This window comes from Ambystoma mexicanum, chromosome 8 (assembly GCF_040938575.1).
Source record: "Ambystoma mexicanum isolate Mex_15411 chromosome 8, UKY_AmexF1_1, whole genome shotgun sequence".
Taxonomy (NCBI): Eukaryota; Metazoa; Chordata; class Amphibia; order Caudata; family Ambystomatidae; genus Ambystoma; species Ambystoma mexicanum.
In genome coordinates this window covers 1,431,418,342-1,431,430,403 of record NC_090929.1, presented here as the reverse complement: position 1 = coordinate 1,431,430,403, position 12,062 = coordinate 1,431,418,342, and the positions used below count along the sequence as shown (strand labels likewise).

The window sequence follows — 12,062 nt, the reverse complement described above, 5'->3', positions numbered from 1 at the left end:
AAGATTTGCATCAGAACTATTGCATTTCTGTGTCCTTTGGCAGTGCTGGTTTCCTAACAGTAAATCTTCTAGCCCTCTTAGCTTGGGCATCGATTGTTTCCCTCCAAAACCTGAACTGAAGTATCCCTTTCTAGCTAGGGAAAAGACTGCCTAAAACCTAACAAGAGTTGCTACAGTATTGCTTACCTGTGATTGTTGCTCTTTACATTCTTCACTTATAATCTTATAATCTAATAATGCAGAGTTAATTTAAATAAGTGCTTTTACTTACCGAAATGAAGTCACACCGTGTGTGGCTAGGAAACGTACATAACAATTTACTCAGCTGCTTTATCATTCTAAATGTACGTTTGATGTTGCTAGTTGATACAATATTCCTTTAATTTATAACTGCGGCATGTACATATAAAATAAATCACTATTTTTGATATAACTACCGGTGTGTAAGTGTTTCTATGGGTCTATGTATGTACGGATTTCTGTGTACTGATTTATAGGTCACATTCCTCCTCCTAAAATAAGCCTGGCTGCTCTGTCACTCTACCAACCTGGGGTAGTAGAGGCCTGTATTAGAAGTTGAAGCCCTAAAACTAAGGGATAATTTGTGTAGAGTCCAATCCCAATTTGACTTTACAAAAACGTACCCAACAAGCAGCCAAATAGGGAGAGAGTACCTCAGGGAAAGGAGTGATGACATCCTCAGATTCATCACATACCATAGTCGGCAAAACCAAAAATGGATTTACGACCCAGCAAACCCAACCTCTAGATGGCAGAGGAAAATCATGTTGATTATGCTGAATCTCCAAAGGAGAGTAAATACAATTAGTGCATGAGTAAAGCTTTTACACCAGGTACAACACTGACTTCATGAGCAGTGCATCTACAGTCCATTGCATGCTTTGTAGAACTATCACAGCAAACAGATAACGGCAAAATGAGTATAAGCAGAAAGCCTTCCTGCATTTGTTTTGCCCTGAACATTTGATTATGAGCTACATAAAGAATCTGGTGCAAAAATACTTTAAAATGTCAAACTTGGTGCACATAAACTCTGTAGCACAAGAACACTTGAGTCTATTGCCACTTACCATCAGCTGCATGTGTTTGGAAAGGAGTTTGATGTCCATAACAAACAGCACAACTTTGATGAACCCCAGTGCAGCCTTCACTACCTCCCGTGTCTTGGAACTGAGTAGGAGACACACATTCTGTAGCAGCTGCTCAATGACCAAAACACCCATGATATCTGAAAAGGAATTAATCAGTTCCAGTTTGAGATTGCTTGTTCCTCTTGCAACAAATGTTTCAAGGTCAAACGTTTTTTTATACAGGAAATGCATGATGCTTCAAATGATCCATAGTCACTCACCTTTAAATTCATAAAGGAGGCGCGTCAAAGCCAGGACAGTGCAGCTTATCATTGTGACAGAACCAGTCAGTCCAGCGTAGACGAGAGCCAAGTAACTTAAAATGGCTTCTGGAAAAAAAAAACAATGTGATAATTAATATTTGACAAAGCATCCCCAAGGAGAAAAAAAAATGGATTGGTTGAAAGCCAAAGAGAATATTTGTCACTGTGGTACTGTTCATTATTAGGTGTAGGGTAGTTCTCGTACAGAGGCCCCCATTTCGAAAGGTCAGCTCGGTGCAGACTGCGTCAGCAACCTAGGGGTATTCTCCCAATAAGACCCCAAGAGTCCTCTCGTCAGGTGGCCAGGGGAGGGTCATCACTCTTGGATCTCAACCCTGGGGGTGGACGAGCAAGAGCAGATCACCTGGGTAGGGGAATCCGGGGTTGCCTCTGTGGGAATACCCCAGGCGAGACTCAGTATTCTGACAGGGCGATAAAAGGAGACAGAAGTCTGGACGCCTTCATGGGATATATGGATTCCTGTCACCCTAATTCAGGTCTCATTTTCCTTAATTTCCATCCAGTCATCCGTGACACAAGGTGGGGAAGGAAGAAAGACCAACTAAAACAAAGACAGAAGGAACAAGTTACTTACCTGTAACTGTTGTTCCCCAGCATGGGTCTGGCATGGATTCACATGCTCATGAATATTCCCCATCAGGCCGGGAATCCACAGTAAAGAAAGGAACAAGTTACTTACCTGTAACTGTTGTTCTCCAGCATGGGTCTGGCATGGATTCACATGCTCATGAATATTCCCCGTCAGGCTGGGAATCCTCGGTAAAGAAAAAACCAGTATCAGTTTCGTTTCTGATCTGTCTTTCGTAGTAATAACCAATCACTGGTCTCTGCGTCATACTGACCACAGCCAATGACTGCCCTCTACCTAAGCACCGCCTCTGGCAGCCATCTTCAGATTTGGAAGCACGTGAAGTGGCAGTATGACCAAGTGAAGAGCCGCAGAGGGGTAGGCGGGAGGGTTCGCATGTGAATCCATGCCAGACCCATGCTGGAGAACAACAGTTACAGGTAAGTAACTTGTTCCTTCTCCAGGATGGGGTCTGGCATGGATTCACATGCTCATGAATAAAGAATACATAGCAGTACACACATGCACAACCACGGGAGGTGGCAAAGGCTCAACATTAAGCATCACATCAACTCAACATTAAGCATCTTACCTCCTCACCAGGCTCACCTCAGGCGAACAGGTTGCGCAGCACTGCTTGGCCGACCCTGGACTCCTCCCTGGAATCCCGGTCGACGCAGTAGAATTTCGTGAAGGTGTGCGTCGACCTCCACGTAGCAGCCCTGCATATGTCCAGCAGGGGCACACCAGATAGGAACGCCGTGGTAGCTGCGATCGCTCTGGTGGAATGGGCTCTCGGACGGCCAGGCAGCGGTCGGTTTGCCAACCGGTGACAGCACATGATACAGCCGGAGAGCCATCTGGAGATGGAAGCCTTCGAGAGAGCCTTCCCCTGATTGACAGGTCCAAAGTTCACAAAGAGTTGTGACGTCTTCCGAAAACCCTTCGTGCGGTCCACGTAGAACTTCAGCGCTCTAGCTACATCCAACGAGTGCAAAGTCCTCTCAGCCGGCGACGAAGGCGACGGGAAGAACACAGGTAACACCAAGGGTTCGTTGAGATGGAAGTCCGACGGTACCTTGGGCATGAAGGAGGGGTGCGTCCTGAGCACTACCCTCGTGTCGTGGAAAGTCAAGTACGGGGCCTTGCAGGAAAGGGCCTGGATCTCTCCCACTCGTCGTGCGGAGGTGATGGCCACAAGAAAAGCTGTTTTCCACGATAGAAACTTCAACGGGGCCAAGTGCAGAGGCTCGAACGGAGGTCCCATGAGCTTGGTCAGCACCACGTTGAGCTCCCACGCCGGGGCCGGAGCCTTCACCGGCGGGAACGATCTGAACAGTCCCTTCATGAACTCTTTCACCAGACGATGAGACCACAAGGACGTCCGCCCCGTGGTTCTGGTGTATCGGGAGATCGCAGCAAGATGAATCTTGATGGACGCGTGTGCCAGACCAGCTTTGGCCAGCGTCAGCAGGTACGGCAGTACTTGGGGAGCCGTAATCCGTAGAGGGTTAATCTTCTGTGCGTGGCACCAGACAGAGAACCTCTTCCATTTGTGTCCGTAGCATTTAAGAGTCGAGGACGCCCTGGCCTTTGCAAGAACCTCTCTGCAATCGGCCGGTATGTCGTATCCTCCAAACTCTAGCGCTGCAGGAGCCAGGCCTGCAAGTTCAGCGACTTCGGGTCGTGGTGGAGGATGGTGCCTCCTTCCCTGGAGAGTAGATCCGCGTCCGCCGGCAGCTTGATCGGCGGGGACGCTGACAAGTCCAGAAGGTCCGGGAACCATATCTGCCTCGGCCACGCAGGTGCGAAGAGGATCATCCTGCACCGTGACCTCTTGAGCTGGTTGACGAGCCGGATTAGCAGAGGCAAGGGAGGGAACGCGTAGAGGAACAGGCCCTCCCAGGGGAACGAGAAGGCATCGCCCATGCTCCTCGTCTGGGGAAACCTGCTGGCGAACCTCCGGCACTTGGTGTTCGTCGCCGTCGCGAACAGGTCGATCTGGGGTGTGCCCCACCGTCGGAAGAGGCGATCCACCAGATCCTGCCGTAGTTCCCACTCGTGGCACGAGCGCAGCTCCCTGCTGAGTGAGTCGGCGATGGTGTTTTTTATCCCTGCCAGATGAAACGGCACCAGAAAAATCCCTTGGGCGACGGCCCAATGCCACAGGTCCTGCGCCTCCTTGGACAGCGCTGGGGACCTGGTTCCGCCCTGTTTCCTGATGTAAAACATGGTGGTGGTGTTGTCGGTGAAGATCCTCACCACCTTGCCCTTGAGGGACGGAAGGAAGGACCTGAGGGCCCAAAACACTGCACGGAGCTCCAGGACGTTGATATGCAGGGACTTCTCCGTCGGGAGCCAGAGTCCCCTTGCGTGCAGATTTTCGGTGTGCGCTCCCCACCCTTCCAGGGAGGCATCCGTGGTCACAGTCTCCTGGTGGGCTGGGGTCTGGAAGTCCATGCCCGCCGTCAGATGCGCGCGGGTGCCCCACCACCGTATCGCTCGTCGGAAACTCTTGTCGAGCTTGATCCTTTCCTCGAAGCTGCCCGTCGTCTGGATCCAGCGCGCATCCAGGAATTCTTGCAACGGGCGCATCCGGAGCCTGCACATGGGGATGAGGTAGATGCAGGAAGACATCATCCCGAGGAGGGACTTGATGGACCTCACTTTGGCCGCGTCGGCCACCAACATCCGTTGCACCTTGCCCAAGATGGTCCTGGTCCTCTCCTCCGACGGGGAGGCCAGAAGGGACACTGTGTCGAGCCTCGCTCCCAGAAACAGTGCGACTTGCGCGGGCACCAGGTGGGATTTGGCGTAGTTCACGGAGAATCCCAGGTCCGTGAGGAGTTGGACGGTCCTTGCCGTGTGGACCACGGCGAGATCCCTCGTCTTGGCGCGGATGAGCCAGTCGTCCAGGTAGGGGTAGACGTGAATCCCCTCGCGGCGCAGCTGCGCCGCCACCGGTGCGAGGCACTTGGTGAATACCCTGGGTGCCGACCGTAGTCCGAAGGGAAGGGCTTTGAACTGGTAATGACGCCCTTGGACCACGAACCTGAGGAATTTTCGGTGCCCCTTTAGGATGGGAATGTGGAAGTAGGCATCCTCCAAATCCAACGACGATAGGAAGTCTCCTTCCTCCAGTTGACCCAGGACGTGCTGGAGGGTGACCATCCGGAACTTCTGCGCCTTGATGAACTTGTTCAGCCGTCGCAGGTCTAGGATGGGGCGCCATCCTCCCGTCTTCTTCTTCACGAGGAAGTATCGCGAGTAGACTCCGGAGCCCCGAAGCCTCTTGGGGACGAGTTCGATGGCGCCCTTTCTGAGCATCGCCTTTACCTCCAGGAGAAGTTGAGGGACGTGAAGTTCTTTCCTGGCCACGGGGGGGACGCGCGGGCACCTTCTTTGAAACTCGAGCGCGTGGCCCCGGGCCAGGGCGTCCAGCACCCAACGGTCTGTGGAGATGGACTCCCACACGCTGACGAAGCCCGCCAGCCGGCCTCCCACCGGGGTGCTTCGGTGGGGGCCCGACCCCACGGCCGGTTCAATCCTGCTTGGACGCGGCCTTGCCGCCTTGACCTCCTTGGCGACGACGGCGGGGTCCGCTAGACTTGCCTCGTCCTCTGTAGGCCTCTTGCGACGACGAGCGGGCCGCTTGACGGTAGGAAGCGAAACCGCCGCCGGAACCTTTGGAGGCGCCCTTGCCTCCGCCGCTCCGAAAGGGCGTCCGTCGTTGCTGCAGGACTCCAAGGGCCCGGGCCGTCTCCTTATCCGCCTTGATGGCCTGAAGGGAATCGTCCACTGTCTTCCCAAACAGGTTGTTCCCGTCGAAGGGCATGTCCAGGACTCTGGTCTGGACGTCCTGCCGAAAGTCCGTAGCTTTGAGCCATCCACGACGTCGAAGGCAAACGCCGTTGCCCAGCTGGCGGAACCCAGTGTCGGCGATGTCCGTCGCCACGGTGATGGCGTGGTCCGAAGCCACCTCACCTTCCTGCAGGATCTCAAGGGCCTCCGCCCTCTTGTCGTCCGGCAGAAAATCCAGCAGGGGAGCTATCTTGTACCAGAGCTCCCTGTCGTAGCGGGCCACGATAGCCAAGGCGTTGGCCGCTTTAATCGTCGTCGCTGCCGACGAGATGACTCTACGTCCCATAGCATCCAATTGCTTTCCCTCGCCGTCCGGCGGGGAAGTCGATGTGGAGGCCGCACCCCCCCCCCGCTTTCTTCCTGGCTGCCGCGGAGACGACGGAGTCCGGGGTAGGCTGCGCCCGGAGGCATAGGGGGGCCGTGTCCGGGACCCGGTACTTCTTCTCGTACCGGTCTCTTCTAGCTGGCGTCGTGGAAGGGTTCTTGAGGAGGGAAAGGCCCTCATCCCAAATGTCGTCCAACAGAGGCACTGCGAGGACCGTCTTCCTCTTGGCCTCGCGCCGCTGGTAAAGGAAGCCTTCCTTTTTCTTCTCCTCAGGGCAGAGTTGGAAAAGCTCGGAAGCCCTGGAGATCATGGAGTGGAAAGATCCGATCTCGTCGGGCGGAGAAGCCCTGGTGGGAGGCGACGACGGAAAATCCTCGTCGTATGCCTCGTCGTCCGTACCCGTCGCTGCCGTGTCAGTCCCCGTATCATCCCCTCGGGTGGACGGGGAGGAGGGCTGGACGGGGCGCGACGGTTGAAAAGGAGGTGGTGGATGGATCCTTCTTTTCTTGGTAGGGGGAACACCAGAAGGTCCCGGTTCTGGATCCCCCGACGGGAGAGGTTCCTCCGTCGGTAACGGTAGCCTCGTCCTTATCTCGGAGCATAAGGACTGTATGGCCAACAAAATGGCCGCCGAGTTGTCTTGTGGCGCTGGCAGAGGGGAATCCGACGGGCGAGCAGGGGCCCCGTCGGTATCCTCGACGATGTCGTCATCGTCACCTGCGTCGGGGTCCATTCCGACGGGCTGGCCTTCTTCCACGCCTAGGCCGTGGCTTAAGACCTCGATCAGCTCCTCTTCTGAGGTTGAGGCCGAATCTACGACGATGCCCTGCCCCCCCTTCTTCCCCACGGAGGGTTTCACGGGGGTCCTATCGATGGGCACAAAGGAAGACTCCCTACGAGGAGGCAGGGAGATTCTGGGCCCTGAGGTCGCCACCACTGGTGTAGCCCCCACAGGCTGAGCCAGGGCCGCCGCGACCGTTTCGATAGAGGGCTTGGTCGGATGGATCAAGGCCTTCACCACCTTAGGTGCGCTCACCGCTTTATCCTTGAGGGAGGGGGCACTGCCACGCTCCTCCTCTGCCTTAGAGCTCGACCGGGGCCTCTCCAGGAGCTTCGCCGGGTGCTCGGCCTTCCTCTTACCCGACCCAGAGCGTTGGCTCGTGGTTGATGGTGCCGGGGAGGGTGCGCCCTGCCTGGCGCCCGTAGAGCCCGACCGTTCGGCGCTCCCGGTGCCAGCGGACTCGCGGTGCTTGGCCTTATGTTGGGCCCCCGTCGCCGGGGCGCCCTCAAAGGTCTTAGAAGACCGCTCGGATTTCTTCTTCTTCTCGCCAGACGGGCTCTTACCCTCCAGCCAGTTGGCGAGACGTTGATGGCGGTCCTTCATGGTCCGTTGCCGCAAAACGCACAGTCCTTCTCCACGTGCGTCTTGTCCTCATGAAGGCAGTAAAGGCAGAAAGAGTGTTCGTCCTCCTTGAAGACGTTCTGCAGCTGGCATCCAGGGCAGACCCTGAACAGCTTTCCGGGCGTCGAGCTCCCCTTCTCCTGGGCCATCTCCGAGACCGGGCCTGAGAAGCTTCTGGAGTCCTCCGAAGTGTAGCTCGACGAAATCTTCACCCTTGAGGGGGCACAGATGAATCCGAAACGGGTCCCCGTTGATCGGATGTAGGATCGGTGGAGCTTGAGGCTCTTTTGACCGAAGAATCGAAATTTTTGTGAAAAAAGCGCGAAAAATAGCACTAACGCTCGAGAGCAATAGCACGAGGATCCCAACACATGAACGTGCGGTAAAAATCTGAAGATGGCTGCCAGAGGCGGTGCTTAGGTAGAGGGCAGTCATTGGCTGTGGTCAGTATGACGCAGAGACCAGTGATTGGTTATTACTACGAAAGACAGATCAGAAACGAAACTGATACTGGTTTTTTCTTTACCGAGGATTCCCAGCCTGACGACGGGGAATATTCATGAGCATGTGAATCCATGCCAGACCCCATGCTGGAGAAAAATCAGTTTCAGTTTTGTTTCTGAACTGTCTTTCTCCTAACAACCAATCACTGGTCTCTGGGTCATACTGCCCCCCAGCCAATGAATGCACTCTACCTAAGCACCTCCTCTGGCAGCCATCTTCAGATTTGGTAGCACGTAAAGTGGCCGTAGGACCAAGAGAAAAGCCGCAGAGGTGTTGGTTGGAGGGTTCGCATGTGAACCCATGCCAGACTCATGCTGGAGAACAGTTACAGATAAGTAACTTGTTCCTTCGCCAGCATGGGGTCTGGCATGGATGCTCATGAATAAAGAATACATAGCAGTTCACACATGCACAACCATGGGAGGTGGCAAGGCTCAACACTAAGCATTTTACTATCTCAAAATGAAGCATCTCTTACCTCCTCACCAGGCTCACCTTCAAGCGAACAGGTTGCGCAGCACTGCTTGGCCGACTCTGGACTCCTCCCTGGAATCCCTGTCGACTCAGTAGAATTTTGTGAAGGTGTGCCTAGACCTCCACGTAGCAGCCCTGCAGATGTCCAGCAGGGGCACACCAGACAGGAACGCTGTAGTTGCAGCGATCGCTCTGGTCAAATGGGCTCTCGACGGCCAGGCAACCGGTGATAATGGGTGATGCAGCCGAGAGCCACCTGGAAATGGAAGCCTTGGAGATGGCCTTGCCTTGGTTGACAGGGCCAAAGTTGACAAACGGCTGTGATGTCTTCCGAAAACACTGTGCGGTCCATGTAGAACTTCAGCGTTCTAGCCACATCCAGCGAGTGCGAAGTCCTCTCAGCTGGTGACGGGAAGTAAACGGGTAACACCAAGGGCTTGTTGAGATGGACGTCCGACGGCACCTTGCGCATGAAAGTGGGGTGCGTCCGCAGCATCACTCTCGTCTCGTGGAATGTCAAGTATTTGTATTTTATTGAATTTATATAGCGTTTTAATCCAAAACGCTTTACAAGAGTTTCAATCAAGATACAAGCATTAAGTAACAATTGAATTAAACCAGAAAACAGTACAAAAACTATTTACATTATAGAAGAGGATAGAAGATTAGGGAGGGACCAAGGTGTGAGAGGAAGTAGGAGGTATGAACAGTGGTGAGAGCAGAAGTAAGAGAGGAAGCAGAGTGTGTAAGGTAGAAGGAAGGAAGAGATGAGGATTAGTAAAGTGCAGGAAGTGGTGTAGGAGGGAGTAGCGTGAAAGGAGAGGGAGAGGTGTAAGAAGTAGGAAAGGAAGTAGGAGGTGTGGGTAAAAGTAGTAGCAGAAGTAAGAGGAAGCAAATAGTTTTAGGGAGGTGAAAGGAAGAGATGATTTTAGAGAGGTACGAAGTTAGGGGAGGAGGTAGTAGAGCAGATGGAGAGGGGAAGATGGTTCCAGTGGAAAGGGGCGAGCAGTTGGAAAAAAGCAGAAGCGGGGAGGGGCGCAGGGTGGTGGATAGAGTAGGAAGAGAGCGGCAGAGCAGAGAGAACGAGGAGTATAGAAAGTGAGGAAGGAGGAAAGGTAGGGGGCAAGACCATAGACGGATTTGAGGACTAGACATAGGAACTTGAATTTAAGCTGGGAGTGGAATGGAGCCAACCTAGAGAGGTGAGAGAAGAGGAGATGAGTCATGAGGAGAGAGAAGGCAAAGGGAGAGGATGGCAGAGTGGTAGACAGATTTGAGTGGGGAGAGGTGAGAGGAGGGGAGTCCAAAGAAAAGAGTAGAGCAGTAGAAAAGCCTAGAGACGATGAGGGAGGAGATTAAGAGTTTAGTCGCGTGTAAGGTTAGGAAGGATCACATTTTACAAATGTTGTAAGGTGGTTTACAAGAGAGGGCCTGGATCTCTCCCACTCGACATGCAGAGGTGATGGCCACAAGAAACGCTGCCTTCCATGATAAAACTTCAGCGGCGCTGAATGCATTGGCTCGAATGGTGGACCCATGAGCCTAGTCAACACCACGTTGAGCTTCCGCGCCAGGGCCTTCACCGGCGGGAACGAACGGAAAAGTCCTTTAACGAATTCCTTGACCAGGTGGTGTGACCACAATGACGACCGCCCTGGAGTTCTGGTGTAGCGGGAGATAGCCTCCAGATGAACCTTCATGGAAGCATGGGCCAACCCCGCCTTGGCCAGCAACAGCAAATATGGCAGCACCTGCAGAGCCGTAATCCGTAGATGGTCAAATTTCTGTCCTGCCACCAGACAGCGAACCTCTTCCACTTGTGGCCGTAGCATTTCAGGGTAGACGAAGCCCTGCCCTTGGCAAGCACCTCCATCCAGTCCGCTGGGAGATCGTATCCACCAAACTCTAGCACTGCAGGAGCCAGGCTTGCAAGTTCAGTGACCCTGGGTCGTGGTGCAGAATCGCACCTCCTTCCCTGGTGAGAAGATCTGCGTCCGCCGGATGCTTGACTGGAGGAGTCGCCGACATGTCCAGAAGGTCCGGGTACCATATCTGCCCCAGCCACGCCGGTGTGACTAGGTTCATCCTGTACCGGGACTGTCTGAGTTGACTGATGAGTCGCAGAAGCAACGGTAATGGGGTGTTGGGGGGGGGGGGGGGGAAGCATAGAGGAACAGGCCGTCCCAGGGGAAAGAACGCATCCCCCATGCTCCCCGGCTGGGGAAACCTGCTGGTGAACCTCCGGCACTTGGTGTTCGTCGCAAACAGATCGATCTGGGGATTGCCCCATCGTTGAAACAGTAGGTCCTCCTGATCCTGCCAAAACTCCCACTTGTGGCAAGAGCGCAGCTCCTTGCTGATTGAGTCGGTGACAGTGTTCTTCACACCTGCCAGATGAAAGGGTACCAGGAACATCCTCTGGGCGACGGCCCAGTGCCATAGACCCTGCGCTTCCTCAGAGAGAGCCGGGGATCTGGTGCCCCCTGCTTCCGAATGTAGAACATCGTGGTGGTGTTGTCGGTGAAGACCCACACCACCTTGCCCTTGAGGGACGGAAGGAAAGATTTGAGAGCCCAAAACATGGCCCGGAGCTACAGGACGTTGATGTGCAACGACTTCTCCTCTGGCAGCAATGGCCTCTTGCGTGGAGATTTCTGGTGTGCGCGCCCAATCCCTCCAGGTAGGCATCCGTCGTCACCGTCTCCTGATGTGCTGGGGTCTGAAAGTCTGTGCCCGCCGCTAGAGGCGCATGGACGCCCCACCACTGGATCGCTCGGCGGAACTTCTCGTTGAGGGCGATCTTGTTTTCGAAGCTTCCCAATACCTGGATCCAACAGGCATCAAACTTTTGCAGCGGCCGCATCCATAGCCTGCACAGCCGAACGAGGTAGATGCACAACGACATCAAGCCGAGCAGGGACTTGATGGGCCTCACCCTGGCAACTTCCATGATCAACAGCCGTTGTACCTTGCCCAGGATGTCCTTTATCCTGTCCTCCGACGGCAAAGCCAGGCGCAACACTGTTGAGCCTGGAGCCCAGAAACTGAGCGTCCTGCGATGGCACCAAGCAGGACTTCGCATAGTTTATTGAGAACCCCAGTTCAGTGAGCAGGTGGACGGTCCTCGCTGTGTGCTCAACGGCGAGTTCCCTTGACTTCGCTCGGATGAGCCAATCGTCCAGGTAGGGGTAGACGTGGATCCCTTGCAGGGGCAGCCGCGTCGCCAGGCACTTGGTGAAGACCCTTGGCGCCGACTTTAACCCGAAGGGAAGGTCCTTGGATTGATAGTGTTGCCCCTGGACCACGATGCGTAGAAACTTTCGATGTGAAAATAGGCATCTTCCAGGTCCAGCGACGACAGGAAGTCCCCTTCCTCCAGTTGTCCCAGCACATGCTGGCGGGTGACCATCCGAAACTTCTGGGACTTGATGTATTTGTTGAGGTGGCGGAGATCCAGGATGGGCCGTCAACCACTGGTCTTTTTCCTGACGAG

At 54.4% G+C, this 12,062-nt stretch overlaps 1 protein-coding gene across 1 annotated transcript in view; it reads right to left on the bottom strand.

Moving 5' to 3' along the window:
- The window catches only part of RRP12 (ribosomal RNA processing 12 homolog), a 1,372,062-nt gene that overhangs the window by 462,381 nt on the left and 897,619 nt on the right, over positions 1 to 12,062 (bottom strand). The window contains exons 24-25 of the mRNA XM_069611582.1: positions 1,373 to 1,480; positions 1,092 to 1,249 (exon numbers count right to left, since the gene is read on the bottom strand). Coding sequence (XP_069467683.1) covers positions 1,092 to 1,249; positions 1,373 to 1,480 — 266 coding nt within the window. The remainder of the gene's footprint in view (positions 1 to 1,091; positions 1,250 to 1,372; positions 1,481 to 12,062) is intronic.